We start from the raw sequence: 24,919 nt of genomic DNA, 5'->3' as shown, positions 1-24,919 counted from the left end.
AACTACACCAGTCCAGAATGACCAAACAAGCATACTCACCCGGTCCACACATTAATTTCACTCGCCACAGGATATGTCATTGTGCGTTCTCCTCAAATGTATTAAACCACCGATTGACTGCGCCCTATAGTATAATAGTGTTGTACCGTCAATGCGGAACGTGTTTATCGATAAACAAGCCGCCAGCTTTTGATGCATGGTGTAAGGCATTTATCTACTATTCATCGCTGCTGCTCGCTTTAGCCTGCATTGTTTGTGATATTAGGTTCTCACAATGCATTCACTATGGATCTACTCGTTATAAATTAAGATGAAACTTCATAACTTGTCATCATCATAATTTAAGAGCAACGCTCTTGTCGGTGTAGCATTCTCCATTATCTCTCTCTTATAAATAAGAATAAATCTCTAGGATCCAATTTGAATATTTTAAGATTGGAGTTGGACACAAAAAGTTAAAACAAAATCCGTATAAAAAACCAAACAGGTCAACTTGAATCAAGGCTACCGTTTGTTCAGTTATTGAGCAGATATCGAGTGATATCGGAACTCTGACACAGCTGAGTGTGCTTGACATGATTATGGAGACCTCCTCGTTCCTCGGATATCCCACTCCACTGACATTGGACCAACTCAGCATCGTAATAAGATCAAGTGGCCAAGAAGCTATCAAGACCACTTGACTGCCATCACTAGTTGTATCTTAGCAAATTATATTTGGACTGATTCATTTCAATTTTATGCGGTCAAAATCGTCATTATTAGATAAATAACATATCAATTGTTCTTGATTTAATTATAGACAAACACTCAGCAAGTAAATAACATAACATAAACAGCTTATATACGTCCCACTGCTGAGCACAGGCCATGGTGCATACTTCACCACGCTGCTCCACTGCTCCACGCTGCTTCACTCCACGGTTGTTGGAGGTGTTTTACGGCTAGTAGCAGGGACTAACGGCTTAATGTGCCCTCCGAAGCATGGAATCATTTCTTTTTTTCTTCTTTCTACGAACAATCGGGTGAATCAATGTCCTTACCAAACAATGGACAGTCTCAAAAAGTGATTTCGACAATGTCCCCATCGGGAATCGAAACCGGACGTCCAGATCATGAGCCTAACACTCTAACCAGTAGACCACGGAGGAACAGCAAGTAACTATCTATAAACAAGATGTTTAGAACTCGTATAGACAGTTTTTAAAAAAGAACGTATAATAAAATAAAAATAGGGAGTTATTGTTTTACCTACTAAATTTGGCTTTAAGGATTGTCTTAACAAATTAATAAAGTAAGAGCAAAAAAAGTTTATATGCATGAAGGATATACCACTAATTGCCCGTTCATACGTACGTAATCAATCATTCATACATTTGTACTCCGATCTGTACCGGTGTGTACTGTCTATTATTTCTTAACCTTACTAAAATTCGGTAAAAAACAATTGATCGATAAAATGATATTATGGCAGCACTATTTACAGCTAATACGCCCATAAGTGTTGTTGCACAACATTTGTCCTATTGTTCCCAAAACTGCGAGTCTGACGCATCCCCTTACAAAGGATTACATTGTAATAACACCGGGCGTTTAAAAAGCGTATCGCGTTCAATTCGTATCTATACCACTAACGAGGATAAATCAAGTCTTTAGAAATCTTTTGTCGACAAATTTTTTGGGCGTCCCTACCTTTGCAGCTTTGTAATAGGTACCTAATTAATATTGATGATCCGTAACTTAATTTTGAACACCCTACTTAATAGTGTTGTACATAAATAAAACATCAACTTTTTTATCACATTTATTTTTTATAAAATGCGCTTTCCGATCATGATATCGGTCATGACTCCGCTTCGTATGAGACAAGCTGATAGGCAGACGTACAAACTTACATTAACGTATAAACTGTGATTTATATATCTAAATATTTCAGTTGGATCTTGCTTGAGCAACATTGGCGACTCTATATAAATTACCGTACCGAAATTAAGTATCATCAGTTGATTTTTCTAAGTAAACATTTACGGTTTACATATTATTTGTAAAAAAATAATTAATTATCATCGCCGATTTTTCCGTTGGCTTAATAAAATACAGCATCTATTAAACCTATTTCAACATAGGTACTTTCATCATTCGCTTCCTTAGAAATAGGCACTAACAAAAACTCGTTGACCTAAAATAAATTAAAAATCTAATTTAAAATGAACAATAAACCCATATATGAAATAAGATTTTACTTATTTGATACAAATAGTTTTAATATGCAGTTTGTTCGATCTAAATATTTTTAAATATTTTTCTATTCTGCGCCATTTATAGACAGCGTCTTTGAGGCATTTCATTATGAGGCATGAGAGGAATGAGAGCCTTCGTGTTTTCTATATTTAAATTAAAACGAAGAATTCAAATTTTTAGCCTAACCTCAGAACTTAAATGTAAAATTCCTAGAATTCATAAATATGATATAATATTCGGATTATATTCCATATAAAAGAATTTTAAGGAGGACAATATACAGTGTACCCCAATATTTTTTCTTTAGAGTGATATTATTTTTGTAAAACTTTTCATAGTTCTTATTGACTAAAATAGCAAATTATTTTGTTTAAGTACTAACTAAGCGTCAATATCATCTAATAGAGCAATGTTTGTTCAGGCATTGTGTGTTTTAGATAAGAAACCTACTACTGGTCAAAATTTTAAATTGCTCCACTAAATAACATTGTTTTTCGTATCTAAAAGAGGAGTTACATATAATATTTACAAGGCGCCTTAAATAATATGTACAAAATCTCACAGTAGGTTGGTTGTGGCTGAATTCGCTTACTAACTAGATATAAAAATATGTATATTAAATGAACTTGGTGGAAGTAACAAAACACTATGACTTCAATTCGGCATTATCGATATAACTCTATAATGTATTATATTAAACTATGTACCTATATGTACGAAATAAACGAACTAGTGGACTCAAAAGTAAGTATATTATTGCATTATTATATTGAGGGTAGGCTAAACAGTGATGCATACAAAGATAATAATCAAACCTAAGCAAGTACATAGTGATGTATTGATAAGGAAATATTTGTGACTTCATCGAAGACCTAAAGAACATACGTACCTATATACACTAAACCTACGTTATAATACCCTCATTTATGAAATAGAGAAAATAGTAAATAAGGATTGATTTTTATCAACTGAACATGAGAGAACTATATTAGAGGTGGTACTGGGAGTTACGAAATTGCTAAACATGGGAAACCTAGAATGAAACTTACTACAGCATTCCAAATTACTAGAAGGTATGGAGATACAAAGATCGTCTATCAGAAGCAACAAATGCACAAACATATTTCAGTTGATAAAAAGTCATCTCTCAAACGCTAAAAGGCACATGTCGTACCTCAAAAAGCAACAGTGGAACATCCATTAAACATCAAGCTTACACAATTATAGACAAATAATAATGTGATTATAATAATAGAACAGTCATTACACAGATGGAAAATAAGTCTTAGAACAGACAGTAAAGCTGGTTACACACTTAACAATAAGAGTAACAATTCGTCTTTTGGCAGTTTCGAATACTGGTCGCGCATCACAAATACACAAGCTTTATATCGCTTAACATCCAGTAATGTGATTAAATATTCTTCATAGAGATTAGTCTTTTAAAAAGTGTTTTGTTATTTAGTTTAGACAGCCGAATTCTTTCCAATTATTGGTCCCCCGCTGGTAGCGTAAACCCGTCGCCCGTCGAATTCGATTGACGAGTTTCTCTTCAATGCATCGTCTCCAGTATCCTTGAGAGGTTCCTTTTCATCCCTAGGAGAAGAAATTGAACTTTGAATATAAGGTGATTAATATCAAGAAGCATATTCACAGCGGTACTTATTTACACTATAATATACATATCTACTACCACTTCAACAATCTATATCTTACCACACCGATTAAAATATCGGGATATTTCTGTACCACAAAGCCAAAACCATAAAAAAGATATTTCCCATTGAGGTTGAAGGAACACACGATTGTACTTCATTTATATATCGTCCACTAACCCGGACCAATACAGAGGGCTGTTTGGTATGAACCAAATCCTCAAATATTGGAAACTCATAAATTGCATTGGATGAGGGTTTTGGACAATAGCACGGTTGTTACAACACACATGGCCGGTTGCAAGTTGCAAGCAAATAAATCGATGCAACAAGACTTGACTGACAAAAGCTTTCTAAACCAAAACAAAATTAGTCTTCAATCAAAATAATTTCATAACGCATTAAACATTACTGTGAAAGTCCAAATTATAGAATTTAAATTTTTCTATATTGTAATACTCACATGAACTGAAATTAAAAGGTGAAATAGCAGGTGTTGAGTAGAAATATTTACAAAGCATTAATACTTTGAATCTGCAACCTTGTTTCAAGATAAGACTCGTATTTGAAACAACAAGTGATTGTTTTTGGGGTTTCACAGTAATATAGGTAGGTTAAAATAATATAATAGTGATTTATCTTACACTGGCGTAGTTGGTACATAGCTATACGTGACCGGATTGAGGCAGCGTGGGGAAAGATAATTTTTCTGTTAGTGATTTTGTGCAAGAATGTTGACGTGATAATGTTATAAAAATTCTCAAATAGTGATTGATTTAAAAAAATACAAAATATATAAACAAAACAGATAAAAGTCGAAAGAGATGTTCCAGAAACAACTCGCACAAAACAATTGTAAGTGGAAGTTATTATTTAACGTTGCGTTTGAACACGATCGTAGGAAACAACTGTTGCCTATTATTTAACAATACTTACATGCTTAAGAGAGAACTGATTTTCAATGACACTCATAACCTTTTCTAACTACGATTTACAACGAACGTTCTATGTTAAAAGCGCTTCTTCCATTCGCTTCGATCGAGCGTTTGTTTACAAATAGCACGCGAAGCACGCTTCAAAATTCATATTTACAAATTGGCCGGCCCCAGCGAAGTGTCATCGTCATTCATCAGGTTCATCGAATCTGGGCTTTAATCAATTAGAGCTTTTCACAGGGGCCGTGCCGTAGCGTCCGCACAAACAAAGCATGCAGGCAAACTCATGTCTGGTGCCTTACGTCGGGGTGGGCACGAGCTTGACGGGTGGCGGCAGGGGCGCGGGGGAGGGCGGCGCGCGCGGCTTCGTGCTGCAATAAGGGAGCGGGAAGCGCCAACCGTACAGACTAGCGGGCAGAAACATCTCTCATCGACACTAACACTTATACGTGACACTCAAGACGTAAAGAAACAAGACACGACAAAAATTTGAAGATAATAAACAAATTAAACAAACTTTATAAATACAATAGTTAGAATGTCGATGATGTGAAATGAATATAAAAAAGTTAATACAAAAAAGTAATATATTTATTTTAAACACTAAATGATTTTGGATTCTGAAGAACTTCGTCGTGAACAAATACGATTGTGGACTAGTTAAAAAAATGAGTACGAACCTTCCAAGTTTGGCTTCATCGTCGCTGTGTTTCTTTGTACGTCTGCCGCAAAGCGTCGCGATAACGCCTTGTCGTCTAAAGCAAAACAGCAGTAGATCCACGACAATGAGGCAGATGAAGACTCCCGCTAGTGCCACTCCGATTATGGCACCGCTCGATAGAAGTTGCGGTGGAGCGAAATCTGATCGTCCCACACCTGTTGAAATAAACAACGCTAGAGTCATTTGTAACAAAGCAAGTCATAGAAGAGCAGTAGACACAATACTCTTTAGGAATAATACAGCTTTTTTTTTTAACTGCAATATAATTTGCCAATGTCTGAAAGGTTTACTGCTCTTGATACAGTTAGTCTTATGCATCATGTTGCAAAGCTGAAAATGTTAGATGACGCGAGTGGTGATTGTAACAAATGCAACGACGCTTGTGCTCATAGAAGTGCAAGAAGAGGTAGTTTAGATTGTCCAAGCATTTGTTCATTCATTACAATCTGGATGGTGACAGCAAGAGTGCTTTCAGTTCAACAAAACGTGCACCCAATCACCGAAGATTACGATAGAACGGCAATAGTACCTTCATACTTTCAATGGTACGACGGATTTATAAAATTTAGAGTAGAAAGCTCTCCGCCCGTATGAAATGGGGTTTGAATGAAATGATCGATGGTCGATGGAAAATAAAGATATGATGCATAAATGAGCAGCAACCTTAAATTTAGATAGTAAACAAAAGTTGTCAAGATGCAAACATTCCAAATAATGTCGATTAATGTAAAATAAATGTTCAAACCCCATGACAATAGTTCTGAATCTATATTGTGAAATTTTATCACGTAGAATTCTATCTAGGAATCTATGGAACTCATGGAAGACTAAGTAGCGATTCGTACGCGCTGTCAGAATTCGGCTACGTCAACTTTTTTAAAGTAATTAAACGAAACAAAAATCGACCTTATCTGTTTTGTGATAGTAATTACAATTCCATACAAAACTGAACCATCTCACAGCGCTTACGATCATAAATATGTATAACTCGATCTTCCAAGATAGCAAGTGATAAAAAGTCACGTCATATACATATAAGCATAGACAGTGTCTAGAGACGATATTCTTTTGACAATAATTATAATAATAAAAATAATACTAATAAACCCTAAGGGAATATATTAACCATCACCTGAAACATCCTACTAATACAGAAATATAAAACATAAATAGGTATAAATTCATTTGCTGTTTGAAAAAAATTGGATATTAGATATTTTTTTTTATTTAATATCATTCTATTTTGTTTTCAAACAACAAATGTGTGACTACAACCAGATAGGTAAACTTAATGTTGTATAATAATGATATAGAAAGACAGACTAATGATTTAATTATTGTTTCGTAATACGAGTAGGAGTGGCCACATTTCTAAGGTATCATGCTTGGATAAATAAAAAGTTCCTAAACACGTATATAAAATCTATTGATCAAGCTAAATGAAGTTTATTATCATGTTAAAAAATATTTAAAAATGACTGGAACTGAGACGTCTCATTTCCTAAAACTCTTGTTTTTTTTTTCTGGAAAGTTTTATAAAAGTTCGGCTGTCCCAACTAAATTTCAACGACACTATGTCAATAATATGTCGATTATTTAATCCCAAAACAGTTAGTCCCTTTTCATTTCGTGGAACTTTAGTTTCAGCTATTCTATAAATATTCGGATTATAAAGTATTGAATGTCAGTCAGTAAGTCAGGTGATACGTTGCAGACTGATAAATATTTTAGCCTGCAGCTCGAAAATGTAGACGGCCTTTCGCGGTCGGGAGTTGCGAAAATTGGGCGAAATGTCGATGTGGGAAATGCTGTATGAATTCATCACTGAATCGTTCAAATTATATAAACTTGTTCGTTGTTGTACATATAATTCGGTATTATTTCCGTGGATATCCGAGATAAAAAGGTAATTTTAATATTAACTGACGTATTTGCGGTACTGGTATTAATAAAAAACATTGTATTGTCCATGCTAATAGGAAGGGTGGTTTTAACAATTGATTTCGGTGTACACAATCTAGCGTTAAGTAAGGTCCATGCATAATTAGTTCATTCCAAGGAAACTAGGGGTACAGCAGGTTTACTATATAGAATAGTATTAATATGAAATATATTTACCCAAACTTCGGTCAGGGCGACACAAACACACTTGATACGATCGACAATCAAAAGGACATGGATCGGTCTCTTGGTTAGCATCTTGACAGCTTTCTTTTGGCTCTAACTTAAATAAAAATACAGAAAGGAACTGTCCATGGTTACTAGCAGGATATATTTATAAATCTGAAAATGAATGAAGTCAATACATGTGGTTTTATTACTTGACAAGTAGAATCTTATTCAAAGACTTTATTCAAAGAAGAACAGTGACCTATTTCCAAGAACTTCATTCAATTTCACTCAGCAGGATAACGTCAAACAAATGAATCCCTTTTCAAAACATCTTTATTACATTTTCAAATTGGTCATTTTCCTCATGTAACAAACAGATCACAATCAATCTCTTCATTTTTTATAGAAATTTTCGCTATCTACATTAAATTATCTCAACTCCTTCAAAAATGACGACCACTTTAAGTTGGACGATTTCATCTCACTACTAACTTAACCACGCCTTACAAATATACTAGCCTAAATCTTATCAAAAAAGACAAAATTGTCGTCAAAAATTCGTAGACAGTGGTTGTATAATAGTCTATGAAAATTTTTAAAAGCTACGAACGAATGCCTTACCTTTGGCAAATTTTAATAGTATCTAATATTTATAATCTAAAGGTGATATAACGGTGACCCGTTTAGATGCAAATTAGGCAATATCTTAGATGCGCATTAAAATAAGGAGCATTATACATAACATTAATTATTTTTAACGATTTCATATTTTGCAAGTGTTATTTTACTTATTATATCGGTGATATCTTAATTTGCCACAATTTTGGCACCGTCAAAGTTTAAAACATTCAAAATAAAGTTATTGATATACTTTTAAAATCTGATGCTGAACAAGTGGCCGCTTCACAACATCAAGTTATTTTATCACAACAATTAACTTACCCTAATAACGACAGTCGTTTTAAAAACTCATTATTGTTTTCCTACTATAATATGTATACCAATTGTTAAAAATGTTTATACAATTTCATTTCATTGCTTGCTATTTCTAGATATAAAAGTTTAAATGATATAAAACACGCCTATGCTTAATATAGCCGTAATGATATCCATTTTGGTTTGAGCCCATCTCAAAGAGGTCGGACTCCCACTTGGATTACCTAGAAAACATTTTTTATGATAAATTCTCACAATTTGATGAATTGATAAATTGTAATAAAATAAAAGAATACAACAAGAAATTGAACGTAAAACTTACCATTGACAAATTAACACCAACAAAATATAACATCGTTTCTTGTAAAGATAATAATCATAAAAATATTCACTTAAATCATAATCAAAAGTTGTTACAAAAGCAATAAAACATCTTAAAAAATCATTGTTAAAATTATTATAATAAAAGCATGCAAACTTTAAATAAAATACAACACACACTCATCACACACCATTTGCACATTTGTTTATGTCATTGCTACGAGTATTTGTACCTACACTCTATAATACAATCAGTCAGTTTTTCAATACTAACTATATGAAGAAAGTTGAATACCAAGATGACTATAACCCAAAGAATAGTAACATGGAAAAGAAAATTAAAGAAAGAAAACTCATAAAGATAAAAAAAAATATACAATAACGTCACTGAAAGATGCAGGGTCCCAACTTATAAGTTTACAAAATAGGTATATAAAATGAGTACAACACGTTCACTAATGAGTCACTTTACAAAACTAAACACAAGGAGGCGAATAAAGTAAGGAGAGAAGCGGTGACAGCTGACGTCCTAGACTGGCTTAGCGGGTCAGCGGCGGTATAGACGTCGTAGAAGCCAGCTCGGAGAGGAACTTCGTTACTTTCTTTATTGTACTCACCGAGGGCGGTCTGAATGTATAGCTGGGCAGGTAGAGAGTAGCCCAGCACGTTGTGGGCGCGGACTTGCATGCGGTAGCGGGTATCTGGCTGCAGTCCTCGCACTTCATACGCAATAGCTTCAAATTTCAATTCCTCGACAACGCACTGGGATTCCGCGGCGATCCGCCATTCTCCGCTCACTTTCAGTACCTGTAGTCAAAATGATGTAGAAATAATTTAAATTAAAAAAATACTTAGCTTGTCGTAGAAGTTCGTTGAAATAAAATATTACTTACAGGACAATGACTGATTTCGTACATATCGATAGGTTCACCATTATGAGCAGGGACCCTCCACTGGAGTTCATATCTGTCAGCGTACTTTCCATGAATTAGAGACTCCGAACTTAGTTTGTCATCTCTCCATTTTGGTAATTCTGGCGGCGATCTGGCAATATGTAAGAGATAAGTTAAAATGTGCTCGTTGAAAATTAAGCTAAAAAACAATTAAATAAATTAATCACTACCTTCTAGGCATAATAACAGTCAATGGAGATCCCCAGGGTCCAGCGCCCACTTGGTTGACGGCAGCAAACCTAAAGTCGTATGTGTACATAGGCTTCAAGTTCTCAACAATGTAAGGAGAATTGACGGACCATGTCCTATTTTGGGCGAGATTCCAATCAAAATTGCCATTCTCCTTGTATTGTGATGTGTACGCTAGAATTGGTGGGCCCATGTCTTCTGCTGGTCCAACAATGTTGAAAGATACTGACGTTGCTGTGATTGTTTCCTGGCGAGCCTGAAAATTGCGAGGTATATATATAAGATTTTCCTCAAAATTCTACAAAATATGATTCATTATACGATTCTGAGTCTGCGCATCACTTTCCCCCTTCTACATATGGTAACTCGCGTAATCGTTTGCTAGTTTTCTTGCAAGAATAACTTACTTGTACAACAGCCGCTGGTGGGAAAGCTTCTCTCAATTGGATAATATGTTCATCTTCACCAAGTTTGTTCGTCGCAATGCATTTGTAAATTCCATACAACGCCCTATCGATAGGAGTAACAGTTACATAGCTGATGGGTCCAGATCCATAGATTCTGACATGTGGAGACTCTACCAAGTCGTACTCATGGAACCTAAGAAAAAAATATTTTTAATAAAATCAAATCTTCCCACAAAAACTGTGCTTGTTTGTGTATTACGACATTCCTTGTACTTACTTCCATTTAATGGTAGCATTTGGTATACTTTCGGCAATGCAACTGATGTTAACGGGTTGTCCATTCCAACTCCAAATAGGAACGTTCGTCATATGTTCGAAAGATGGTTTGAAATGTACCGTCAAGTGGCCATTCTTTCTTGCTTCCCCACCTGAATTGATTAATGGATTAGTACAATTTATATTTTTAGCTATGAACGAAGTATATCGTTATTGTGTTCTATCTTACCGTCATTTTCGGCAACACATTCATAAAGGCCATCATCACTTCTATTGACTTTCACGATGGTCATGATGGCACTTGATTGCATTTGATCTCCCGTCTGATGACTTGTTGTTTCAATTGTGATCCTGTAATTAAATCAGTATTCAAAATATTTGTAATTGCTAATATATTAACAAATATAATCTAATGTACAATGTGTTTTTCTTTACCTTCCATTTTCGTTAGGTCCATTGACAAAGGGTTCTTGATTGCTGCGCTTCCTAAAACTAATTCTTGGCGCCGGTCTTCCGGTAGCTTTGCATTCTAGTTTTCCTTCCTGATTCTGATCAGCAGTGGTATTGTACAGTTCGAATATTCTTGGTTTGACCAACACTTCGATTTCTATTTCGGTTTCGTTCTGGCCAGCTTGGTTAGAGGCACTACAAATATATTTACCATAGTCACCAGCTTCTACGCGATCGATTCGTAACAGTCCAGTTATTTCGTTTACACTGAATCGTGAGGTGCTTGCCAAGTTCTAAAACAATAGAAATTATTATGTACTTACCGAAAATATTTAATTAACAATTATGGAAAATATTAAGAGTGAATAATTATAAAAATATAGACTTAGAGTTAAACTTACTTCGCGAGTAGAGGCTTTAATCCAAGAATATTTCGGAGGCGGCTTTCCCCTTGCTTTGCAGGTGATAGCGGCTGATTCTCCTTCTTTAATCTCAACTCTTAGATCACGTTCCTCCATTTCTGGTGCGGTGTAAACCTACAATGTGAGACCACATACATTGTAACATGATTGTCTTTATAGTTAAAATTACGTGGCTTATGTAAAGTAGTTTAAAATGTTTACCTCAACTTTGATGTTTCTCTCAGCAAGTTCGCCAGTTTGGATAACAACAGCTCTGCATGTATAAGTGCCATCGTCGCTCTCTTCAACATTTTTGATCATCAATCCATTGGCATGAATTACATATCGGTCTCCAGTCATAATCTGCGAAAGAAAATTGCCTTACTATTTTTTATTTCCTTTTGGATCAATTTCACTTGACTGGTAACTACTACGTCTTAGATAAATATATTATGTTCTATTTTTCGAAAACAACATACCACAGATTACTTAAGTAATTAGTGACAATTACACTTCAAGTATTAGAAACTGAAATAGACAAACGAGTATAATATATCAGAACATCATAATAATAAGCTAAAACAATAAATTCTACTTACAGGTGTTCCCTCTTTGAACCAATCGACCGAAGGAGCAGGCTCCGCAGTCACTTCACACATAACCTTGAAATCCTTGCCTTTCGTAGCGTATTGGTTTTCATTGGCGTTTGTCCAAGTGATCGCAACTAAAAAAAAATACATTAAGATCACGTTGTTTTAATTACTGAATATTGGCTATAATTTCATTAATTTGCCAATTAAATATTTAAAGTACCACAAAAAGAGCTTATAACTTATAACTTTACCAAAACAAACTAAGTTCTTTATACATACAACCCTAATAAAGTGACTAAACCCCCTTACAGAACACTAAATCACTCAAATATATCAACTGACATTAATATAAAGTTCTTACCAATAGTTTCAAGTACGACGCTGTCACTGAGTGGTGTATTGGCGTATGTAGACACACAGGTATAGTTCCCGGCCATAGCGGGAGTGATGGATGAGATGTATAGCAACTGCGACTGCTTAGCTGCTTGCGTCTCCGTGTAGATTTCTGGACGTGTGCCAGCGCTGCGGAAGAAAGGTTCGGTTACAATTTCGAAGTTTTTAAATGATCGATTGCTGCTTACAGATGATTGTTGTTTAGGCTACGCAAGTTTTGAACAATAACGCTAATGGGTTTCGACGTACTTGCCAAAAATACAGCATTGCGTCATGTTTGCTTGTATAAAATTTTTCACTTGAAAATCGATCATTTGTTAAAATAAGATACATGATAAGTGTTAGATTTTAGAGGTGACACCTTCGGGCCTGTTGTCTTAAATTTTTGTAGCGGGTGAAAGCACTACCCACGACTACCACTTAGTCTTACTTAAATCTATTTAGAATTGCCGCATATGGCATTAACTAAGTACTTCGCCGCCGATTTATTTTTCACTTGACTTATTGTATTTGCTTATTGTATTCACGTGAAAAATAAATCGGCGACTGATCTACTAGCCACGTAAGTGCCATCAACCGGCTTCAATCGTATTACGGTTTGATATCAGAACATAAACTTTATATTAGATAATAACACGATTATGATTATGATTAACATTGAAATATTTTTTGAGAGGAAACTAGTTAATACAGAGTAAGTATGAACAGTATGAGGAGCTCGGTGGCGCAGCGGTAAACGCGCTCCGCCTGCGATTGTTGAAGTTAAGCAACTTTCGCAAAGACCGGTCATAGGATGGGTGACCGCAAAAAAAGTTTTCATCTCGAGCTCCTCCGTGCTTCGGAAGGCACGTTAAGCCGTTAGTCCCGGCTGCATTAGCAGTCGTTAATAACCATCCATCCGCACTGGGCCCGCGTGGTGGTTTCAGGCCCAATCTTCCTGTTCATCCATAGGGAAGGCCCGTGCCCCAGCAGTGGGGACGTTGATGGGCTGGTGATGAAGTATGAACAGTATAGCCTTGAATAAGCGCATTTCTAGCTTTTGAAGAAAACTCCTTCAGTGTCATAAAACGAAAACTAAAAAATAAACTAAAATAAAATATAGTCTAAATAACGAAAGTATTCCCGCGGTCGAAGTCTGCATGTTATAATATAATTATGTATTATTATTTATGGATTATTATGGCTTAAGTACCAATTACTTACTTTCCGTTCTTTCGTGGCGCGGATTGTTATTTTAAACCTAGTTTATCTTTAGTCTTCGTTTTAAAATTAACCTAACAAAATGGCTTATTAACAAATGTTATTATAATTTGAAGTAATATTTTAAACATAAAAATTATTAAATTTTGTAATAAGTATAATCTTCAATCTTCTTTTCAATTTATCATTTCTTTCTTTATTTTTTTAATATTTGTACGCCTGCATGCAGGCCGAACACATCACAACATTGTTATGTAAGTAAAATATTTTATCACCTTTTTGTATTTTATATGTTCTCGCGAATAAATTGATTTGATTTGATTTTGTAACAACACTGTTTAAAAGTAAGGAATACTTACGCAGCCTCATTGATGACCAGTCCTTTGGGATCCTTCCACTGTGGCGGCGTGACGAGGCCAGGGTCCTGGGCGTCCGCTTGGCACGTCAGCACCACGGACTTGCCCACAGCTACTGTTTGCTGCTTCTGCATAGGGTAGATGCGCAGGGTCTGTGAAGAACATCCTGTGGACAAGAGAAAGATATTAACAAGGAGTTCTTGTTTTATAAAAGGTTTTTTTGTGACGAGCAAAGGGAATAATTAAGGCCATAAAAAACAGGTACAATATATGCATGTATACATGTTTCATACTCATTATTATTAGAATAGGTTTTATGTAGGTATGTATGTATGAACGTTATTATATTGTTACTTTTTCCTACATAATAGTAATTGAAACAATGGGCATTTCATTTTTATCATTTTTTTTTCTTACTTCGAAGAACTAAAAACTTGTACACCATCATAGTATGCAAATAAAGAATATTGAATATTGAAGAAAACGCATAATAATTAAGGAGTACTAAATACATAGTAGTGCCCTTTGGGTTGGACACAAACATAATCTAATTTTTAGTTCGAGAGCTCATAAAGTAATAAGACTGGAAGAAAGAGACGGAACTAGTTTTAGAACTGCCAAAGGAAGTTAAAATTAAGTTGATTGCTTATTTTCCTTAAAGCCATTGGCATCCACATCTAATAAGATATTTCCATTGTCGTCATAAAAAAACAAAATGTCATGTCCCTATTCTCTCTGCTGACGACATTTCCAATATTTCCCATATTTTCAAAACATGTCAATCGCATTTCCAATACAACAAACTGTTTATTATGTACATTTTACCCTAATAGGCATATTATGTTTTGAAAAAGGGATGTTTCACGCCTGAATTTCCTTATTCTTTCGTATGATTGACAGTTTGAATATACGTATTTAAATATTATATTTTTATATTCTACAAAAATATTACGTCTAGAGGCGAGGTAACGGTATTTTCCCGAAACGATTGCTTTCTTAACAACCTTTATTTGGCAGATATCGTAGAATTAAATGGCGGTGAAATCTTGCATTTCCGAAACAAAATTTGATTGACATCTGACATGACAGATACCATAGAAAAATATAAAAGATATGCCACAGGTCTCCCCCATAAATCTTGTAATCAGCTCCTATTGGTCTCATGTTACTGAGGTCTGCAGTATCTGGTCGACGTGCCTCTTTCTGCAAGAGGCCCTCATCCATTCTCACCAGATAGTCCACCGGCCCTAGTATTTGTAATATACTCAATTAAACGGCGCGCGCGGCGGTAAAATTTTGCATTTGTATTGAGATACCGAAACAAAATTCGATTGACATCTGACACGGCAGAAAACCATAGAAAAACATCAAAGGCAGTACATCTTCTAATATTACATTTAATTAAGTAGGAAGGTACCTACTATTATTTATTATTTGATTAAAAGTTGTTTAACTGTCCAAGCATTTCATGTACCAGCTGAATATATCTCAGATTTTGTGGGTAATTAATAAAATTATATTTCCACCTTAATAATAAAGTGTGTAATAAAGTATTTGTCATGTAATGCTATGTGTATTATGTTATATTATTCTATATCGCATTTTGTTTTAAGTATGCACAGATTTTGACATTTTCAGGGTTTTTTATGTTTTTATGTGGAAGCCGTGTGTAATTTAGCGTACCCGAGACACAACGCACATAATAATAAAAATGTATATATTTTTTGATCCCCGATCTACATAGCAGTACATTATATACTAATTAACCGAATATTATCCGACGAGTAACAGCATGTTTAATTGTTTGTTTACGCTTCACCGTTTTATTAATAGCTCTTCTAATTAATGTCAACATTGAAAACAATTTTATCGTAATAATATTTTTTGTTGCTGTTTAATTTTTGTTGTTTTCTATGAAATCTTCAAATTAGGTGAGCGAACCCTGTGAGAAACGGAAAAACGCTAGGGAGATGATGACGAATAATTATTTTTTTCACAAAGTTTTCAGTTAGTTCTTAACTAGATATAGTTCATGACTAGATCTTCATGTGTAATGTCTGACTGTTGAAATTTAGTTCTGTGCAATAAAGTGTATTTATGAGCGATGGGCAAAACTGTAACCTTATTTGTTTCACTAATGTATTTAATACAAATTTAGCAGTGTCCTTTCTCTTCCAACCTAGCTGTACTGTTCGAACGGTAACTATATATAACCGCAATACTCATTAATAGCTTATCAAAAACTGATGAAAGTATAAATATGAAATAAGTCATTACGTAACATGATCCCTACCGTATACGTAACTTTTAATTACTTTTCCATTAAAAATTCAGCCACTAATCATCCGTTGTGAAAACAAATTTCCTCTAAATCGCACCTTATGCCCTTTTGGATACGGTTTACTCAGCAATATATATAAGAAAATCACATGGTTGTGTGTTTTATTGTTAATGGCATTGCGTCCAATATTGTTTGACCACAATGTACACCTATACCATGCGTAGGCCTACTCACTTGATTGACAAAATAACAAAACAGGGATTATTTTTAAGGTAATAAATATTATTATGAAGAATTGTATGATACCGGATGATCATCCCACACACCCGGCCATGAATCTCTCACACTAGTGTTGATGAGATTGGTAATCCACCTCAGAACCCACACGATAGAAGACAAGGTTTCCTTAAATAAATGAATATATTCTGAATTAATAACGACCTCAGTGGTCCAGTGTTCGTATCCCGATTGGGTCATACCACAAAAATTACTTTGTGATCCCTAGTTTGGATAGGACATTACAGGCTGATCATCAGATTGTCCGGAAGTAATATGATCCGTGCTTCGGATGGCACGTTATGCCGTTGGTCCCGGTTACTACTTACTGATGTAAGTAAACAAGTAATTAAAGCACATATTAACGGGTTCTTACCGCGTTTAAATGGGGATATGAGACTCCCGATATTTCGACACTGTTGCAAGTGCCATGAGCACGGGATGACTGATAACCGCGTAAACTTAAAACAATGAGTAAACAAGTAGTCGTTACGTGAGCCTTAACAGGGACATTTGGCGGCTCAAAATTATCTCTAACACTAGTGTTGATGGGATTGGTAATCCACCTCAGAACCCACACGATAGAAGACAAGGTTTCCTTAAATAAATTTACAATACTTAAAAACTTAGTTCATCGTGTGATTATTATTATTATTAATAATAATAATAATCGTGTGATGAATGTACCTCTGACTACGTCTATTAATATGGTAATATAGTCGCGTCGTATCTTATGTTATGTGTTCAAATAAAATATGTCTTTATATATGCTCCAAACCCCCTCCGGTTGACTAAGGGGAGGCCTGTGCCTGTTTATGTTTTTTTTATGTGTTTATGTATGTATAAACACAGGGATGATCAAAAGAACTAGTGTTGTTACTTTTATAATCTGCATTAAGAAGACAAAAAAGATGTACCCGGGAAAACCGGGGTAAATAAAATTAATCCGAACAAAGTCACAGGCATTCATCAGTACTACAAAAGTGGTTTTCACCATGCTGGCACGTGATGGAGGTTTATTAGAGGGTATTCTTCACCGCGAGTTCGTTTGCTAATTGCGTTTGTGGAACTGGATCCTTCCCCTTTACTTTGTAACATAAAAGTAAAAGTATAGAGAATATAATATAATGTAGAGTCCTCGGCAATCCCGAGGGATTTTGCCTTTTATTAGTTCTAAATAAGCGAAAGAGTCAGTTTAGTTTGTTGTGGGTAGGCTCTACAAATTCTGGCTGTCCAATGGCAATAGGGTTGCTTCCTACAATAGAATACAATACAAAATCTCTTTATTGCACTCTTCTTCTTCTTTCGTGTGGGTTGATGAGGTTGGTAATCCACCTCACAACCCACACAGGAGTGGGAGGGGGAGAGGGAGGGGGGAGGAGGGGGTGTGCGGGGTGGTGTGGTTACTATTGCACTTAAAACAAATATTCAATATGCACAATAATAAACAGTTAGGTAGTACAACAGGCGGCCTTATTGCTAAAGGAGCTATCTCTTCAAGGCAACCTTTAGGTATAGGAAATTAATAAAAAATCCTATTACATGGGACTTAGGTACTTAAATATAGCTGGCGAAGAGTGGGTGCATAAATTATCTTAAACACCTCTGCCTACCTCTTCGGGGATACAGGTGTGAAGTTATATTTGCTGTTGTAGGTGTAGTTTGAGAAAACAGGAAAATGTATTTCTAGCACGATATTACTTATTATATAAGTATGGCACACACCATTCCATCTACGGACAACTAGACATCGGCATTGCATTTCATCCTTATGTTGTGGACACGCGAGACGCGTCGCCACCTATACACCCGCGTTTGCCCTTGCGCTTTGAGTTTAGTACGCGTTGTGCCGTTGTACAAATTGTGTGATGCGAGGTGGAAGGCTTAGCGGGACACACATCTAAGTTTAATCTAACAGGGATTGTCTGTACCTAGTTCTAGCCGGAATGATATCGGATAGACCTACTTTTGTCCAACAGGGAATGGCTGGACCTAGTTGTAGCCGGCATGATGAAGGCTAGACCTAGTTTTACCCGAAAACAATCTGCTCGTACTAGGTTTAACCAAGAGTAAGTGGCTACACCTAGTTCTAACCGGCTAAAACTAGATGTAGCCGCACTTCGGGTATGAGCCGTAACAGATATACCACAATCCGCACTAAGCGTTTTGCCTCTTCCTTTTTGATGCGAACTGCAAAGCTGGAACTGTCTGCAGTCGTCTGTTTTTCCGACTCGTTATAATCTGGGAGTCTTCAAGACTAGAGTGAATAGGCATTTGCTAGGTAAGCGTGATCCACCCTAAACCACATCGTCACTTGCCATCAGGTGAGATTATAGTCAAACTCGAGCCTATTATATTTATACAGAGTGTTAGTGACATCGTAACGAATACTCAGAGGGATGATTCAGACCATGATTCTGAGTTAATATCAAGTGGAATTTTCCGTCGCAAAATTCATGTTATTTTTTTAAATTATTTTCAATTCTATACTTTTGCGATGGAAAATTCCACTTGATATTAACTCAGAATAATCAGCTGAATCATCCCTCTCAATATTCGTTACGATATCACTTACACCCCATACAAGTACATACAGTAGCCATACAAGTAGGTATGGGTGTTAGTGACACTGTAACGATTACTGAAGGGGATGATTCAGACCATGATTCTGAGTCGATATCAAGTGGAATTTCCTGTCGGAGAAGTCATGAAAATTTTAGAGCTTATTTAAATTATTTTCCGTTCCATACTTTTGCGACGGAAAATTCCGCTTGATATCAACTCAGAATTATGGCCTGAATCATCCCTCAAAGTTTTCGTTACGATGTCACTAACATCCTGTATATGGTACCTTCTCATCGAACTCTGTTAAGCCGTTTATTCGTTGGAGTAGAACAAACAAACCCACAAACAGACATTATTTCCCGTTATAACATAGTATGATTACTTTCTTATTACCTACCGTGACTAATTTGAAACCACATGTAAAGTAATTTTATTTTCAACAACGCATTTGTAGCCAAAATTAATTAAAACTTTGTTTCTAATTCGTTTCGTCAAAAAGTTTTTCAATTTTACATGCTGGGGAGACATCGCAACTTATTAATTAAACGTCAGTTTGAACGAAATAGCCGCATTTTTTGTTTTTTATTGTAATTATATAATTATATTGACATTATTATCTTGTAATTCAGTTTTTATTTCTAAAAAAACTTGTCTTGAAGGGAAATAATATATGTGGGTTTCGATATTTACATTCACACAAAAACTCACAAGCAGGCAATTTAACCTCGTAAGGCCCGGATTTCCAGACACAATAGTTAAACAATGGGATTTGGATTTTAAAAGGACTTTGGGCCTTACGACCATATAGGTGTTTACAAATCCAACAGCTTAACTATTAAAAAATGAACATTAGAAAGAGAACAATATTTATTCGCCAATCACAAGATACCACAGATTGAACAGAAAAAAAGAACTTAATGAGAACAGTAAAGAATAATATGACTTAGTTAAGTACGTGAGACTTATATGATTCGTGCTCTACCAACACAGCTAAACTTAAAAGTCAAATTAATTAATTTGTCTGATGAAGCAAAGATGAAATTAAAACTGTTTCCGAGGTTTCTAAAGCTAATACCAAATGACTTCAAGTTGCCTTCTGACGGTTTGTAACTCCCAATAAGATTTAAAGTGTGATTTTACGTACGTCTGTCTACATTTATATACAAAATAACACGAGAACAGACCTGAAAAGGAAAAAAATATACGCTGCAATTTGTGCAGGGACGCAAAATGTATATTGCATTACGGTCTTATTTCTCAGATCAGGGAAAGACGTTGCGAATTTTTTACTTTATTTTGTATGCGGGCCGCGTGCCCACCCCCGCCCGGTACTGCGGCGCACGCAGTGTAAAAGAACACGCAACAAATCCTGATTTTTGTATAATAAAAACTTTTGTGAATATGATACCATGTAAAATAACGACGCATAAAGACGACGATATGCGCGTGTTTTGAAATCTTCCGGAGCTCGCCTTCTTTTATTACCTTTCTCATAATGTGTGCTTTTCTTTCCTACTTTAAAGTAATAACTTGAATTTTTATTCTGAGAATGCATGAGAAAATATTCCGTAGAAGGTATTCTGTTCTCATCAGTTTTGAGCTTGTTTAAAGGTCAAACATTATTACATGCATGAAAAGTGACGGAAATAAAAAAATACTTAGTTATTCTATCCTGCTCAAAGCCTCTCAATATCAGGTTAAAAAGTCTACGTAGGGGTGACGTCCTATCTGAAAATATACTTAGTTATTTACAGGCGTAGGCAATCCTGGTAAAGTATAGTAATTCGTTGATTATTATTTATTTTCGTACACCTCCAATTATCTTGTCACAATTATAACTAGAAAATGCAATGTCAAGTCGATATCGCAAATTCCACATCTCGCGAGATTAGAAATTACAATCTCGCAAAATCTCCACATTTTAGAGATCACGAGTTATTTTAGAAAAATAAATGTTTAAATTGATAACTAAAAAAGCAATGAAAACGGCTTGGTTGTGATTAGGTAGGTTACAATATTATTTTACTTAAGTTATAACCTAACTTTCCTAGCCTAAGAAATAACATTTAATTGAAATTCGAGATTTGCAGAAAATACTGGTGGTAAGTACGTTTAATTCTGGATAAAATATAAATAAGTCACAATAGACACAAGTGGGGTTTATGTTTTAAATATGGAAATATGTATACTTAATAAAGTCTAGTTTTCTTTGTGTTATAACAATACGATGTAAAATCCCTAACATAACAACATGTCAGTCTTCATGAAAATAAACAACGTAGACGCTGAAAGATACTTACTTTTGATTTACAACGGAACATTTTCATAAAATTCCCGACGGGGATACGAACGAATGAATTTTTTTATAGTCAAAAAATAAGTTTGGCCCTCCTTTTTTGGCTTCCTATGCAAATTGGTTGGGGGTTTTGTATTGAATTCCCACATGCAAAGTATCTAAGGTCAACGGACATAAAAAGTTTATCTACAAGGCATTTGGATATCATGTTTCTTGTCGTATGTTGTTGTGTTTATTAGATACGTAGGTCGACTTGACGTGGATTATCTACCCTCATTGCCCGAGCACGCCCACACTTACACACACGTCCACACACGCGTGCGTGCGTGCACGCACATATATACATACACACACACACACACCCACATATACACACACAGACACACACACACACACACACACACAGACACAGACACACACACAGACACACACACACACACACACACAGACACACACACACACACAGACACACACACAGACACACACACACACAGACACACACACACACACACAGACACACAGACACACACACACACACACGCGCGCGCACGCACACACAGACACACACACACACACACACACACACACACACACAGACACACACACACACAGACACACACACACACACACAGACACAGACACACACACACAGACCAGACACACACACACACACACACATTATACAAACATTCTTTAATTGCTTATTTGTAAAATTAAAGTTAACAAAACTTTCTTATCTATTTACTACTATTATAGAAGAGCGGGGTCTCCTGGTACAGGCAATATGTTGCTTAAAAGGAGGCTCTAGTATCTAACTAGTTTAAGAAAAACATGTAAGAAAATAAAATAAATACTTTTTCATTTGATTTGATAAATATTTTTTGATTGTAATATTATTTTCAACTCCAAATTTACGTTTATATTCCAAAATGAGCTAGTCAGTGATACATCAATCGCAAGATGACTGAGTACTCACGCTTCACCGAGCTCTCTGTTAGACTTACATGATAGGTGAGCCGTATCGTCGTCTATAATGGTCAATCCAGCTCTTTTAGTAAAAATTGCACTTTTAAGATATTTTAAATAATTCATTGGTGCAAATCCGGTACCGACATTCGAACCGACGGCGTTTCCCGTTTGAGAACAAAGCCGGTGACAGTCAGGACCACAATAACTGTGTATCAACTCCAAATAAGTGTTAAGACCTATTTTCTATTAAAAGTCTTCTTTTAATTTAAATTTTCAAAAAGCACTACTCACCATTTCTCCTCCCCCGCCTACTTATTTTCTAAACCCACTCGAAAAGTTATTCGGCAACAAATTGATAAGTTAATGTTGTGCTAAAAAGTTACTGCCGTCAACAACTCCATAAAAATTCATGAATAATTTGTCCAACTTCCTTCCCTGATCGATTCTTGTTAAATAAGTCACCCCACTTAACTGACAAGACGTTGAAAAAATAAACATTACTTATTTCCCATTTAACTTTTGTTGTAGGTATACTTCAAATGATGAGTATTTTTGGCTGTCAATAGGCGAGAAAAGTGAGAATAAAAGCTAAAATATTATTCAAAAACCATTCCAAACTCTGTCAAAATTAAAATAATGTTATTATTATGCACTCTTCGTCCCGCGGGCGCCATTTTATAGAACAACATGCACCTGTGAAGTGGTGTTATTTCAACCTTCCGTATCAAAAGCTTAGCATGAATTTTACAAACATAGTATATACCTTGAAGGCAGTGGAAATTTCATCAACGTGGAGGAGGAGGAAGGGGCACCGAACGAGGGGACAAGTGAAATAAGCGAGCGGAGGATTAAAGGGTTTGCGGGAAATTTGTATGCCTCATAACAACCACGTCCCCGCGCGGTTTTGTATTACCAATTATGTTCATTTAATTCCTAACAAGCTCTGGTTTTGTCAATGTGTGTCGCTAAATCATTAATTACGTTGTGTTTCGGTGCAGATAATGTATTATCGTCACGCTTCAAGCAGATTCGATAAGGCTCTTAGTTCACACATGTTCAATATTAACGTGTACTTATTAAATTAACATTATTAATACAGTAAGCATTGAACACACAGCATCTAAACTAACGGAAGTAAATACACGTATATACCTATACGTTAAATTGAGTAGTTGGTTCTTAATACAAATACATAAATGCATGATAAGGACGCTGTCTCACTAAAACACTATGGTGACTCCATGACGGTTGCTCCACCAGAAAATTGTATGAAGTATAGGGAATAATAATTTCCCGCTAGTAGAGCAACCATGATGTGTTTGTTACAGTATAGGGCTATCTCACTAGGACACTAATTATGTCCCTTAATGCCTATAACATGTAGATATCCACAAGAGAATTTAGTTTCATGCAGACAGAGCAAATGCAATACTGCTTATTATACTGGTCATGCCGTAATAATTGAGTAAGGGATCCCGTCGTGTCTAACATAATTATGCAAAAGCCATGACTTGGTTCCATGTCACCATATCCGAGTCACATTTAGCTGAAGATCGGGTTTACCGAGTTTTCCGTCTACATGGAAACTTTACCATATTTTTCGAGGTCCTAATAAATTAGACCTATTAAGTATCTGGACCTGGCAACACTAAATATAGAAGATTCCTACATACCTACAGTGTTACAGTATACACAAACACACCGTCTTTTTCAGTCAAATAAATCCGCCGTATTCTTTTAAGCGAGGTAGACCGTAAAGAAAGAGGAATGATAGAGGGCAAATACATTTCCCCTAAACACCGCTACCTCACCTTTGACTCGAGCGACAATAGGCAAATCGCATATGGTGTGAAACGAAGCGAGACGGGTTCAGGTCTACCGGAGACGTCCCTTGCCCACGTCCCATTGGAAATCAGGTACAAGACCAATGACGTAACATGAAAAGGTCTGAATAAGTTACCTCTCTTGCCATTATTGACAAGAGACAATAATGGCAAGAAAGGTAACTTAAAAAAGCTACATAACTCCCTTGTCTGGGCTGTTAATTCCAAGGATAGGACAATACATTGCTCTGTTAAGCGTGGTACTTTTATCCAAGTCAGCTGTTTAGAAGGAATTCGAAAACAAAAGCCTTACTATAGGGTGCGTGTAGGGTATTGTGATTAATCGCTTAGGCATTATTTCCTAATTAAGCCGACTCTCCCTCGGATGCGCCAAGGGGGATTCCAGCGAACTTGGAACAAATAGGAACGCACCCCACCTTGGCCTGAGACGAAAATCCGAAAATCTGTTAAATTGACGCTGCAAGCGAAAATTGGATTCGAGCACAAAAGCAGTCAGACTAGTTGAAAACTAAAGTTCCATTAGTGTTTATACAGACGCCAAGTGAATCA

General features: G+C 35.8%; 1 protein-coding gene across 1 annotated transcript in view; it reads right to left on the bottom strand.

The window, feature by feature from the left end:
• Positions 1 to 1,786: 1,786 nt before the first annotated feature.
• Positions 1,787 to 24,919, bottom strand: part of LOC126373087 (fasciclin-2) — a 137,927-nt gene continuing 114,794 nt past the window's right edge. The window contains exons 2-15 of the mRNA XM_050019078.1: positions 14,143 to 14,305; positions 12,552 to 12,712; positions 12,197 to 12,321; positions 11,820 to 11,960; positions 11,598 to 11,732; positions 11,182 to 11,489; positions 10,976 to 11,097; positions 10,748 to 10,898; positions 10,471 to 10,663; positions 10,045 to 10,319; positions 9,815 to 9,965; positions 9,539 to 9,728; positions 5,512 to 5,707; positions 1,787 to 3,837 (exon numbers count right to left, since the gene is read on the bottom strand). Coding sequence (XP_049875035.1) covers positions 3,708 to 3,837; positions 5,512 to 5,707; positions 9,539 to 9,728; positions 9,815 to 9,965; positions 10,045 to 10,319; positions 10,471 to 10,663; positions 10,748 to 10,898; positions 10,976 to 11,097; positions 11,182 to 11,489; positions 11,598 to 11,732; positions 11,820 to 11,960; positions 12,197 to 12,321; positions 12,552 to 12,712; positions 14,143 to 14,305 — 2,441 coding nt within the window. The 3' untranslated portion in view covers positions 1,787 to 3,707. The remainder of the gene's footprint in view (positions 3,838 to 5,511; positions 5,708 to 9,538; positions 9,729 to 9,814; positions 9,966 to 10,044; positions 10,320 to 10,470; positions 10,664 to 10,747; positions 10,899 to 10,975; positions 11,098 to 11,181; positions 11,490 to 11,597; positions 11,733 to 11,819; positions 11,961 to 12,196; positions 12,322 to 12,551; positions 12,713 to 14,142; positions 14,306 to 24,919) is intronic.

The sequence above is a fragment of the Pectinophora gossypiella genome, chromosome 15 (genome assembly GCF_024362695.1).
Source record: "Pectinophora gossypiella chromosome 15, ilPecGoss1.1, whole genome shotgun sequence".
Classification (NCBI taxonomy): Eukaryota; Metazoa; Arthropoda; class Insecta; order Lepidoptera; family Gelechiidae; genus Pectinophora; species Pectinophora gossypiella.
Note: the sequence above shows the minus strand (reverse complement) of the source record. Positions and strands in the feature narration are given on the sequence as shown.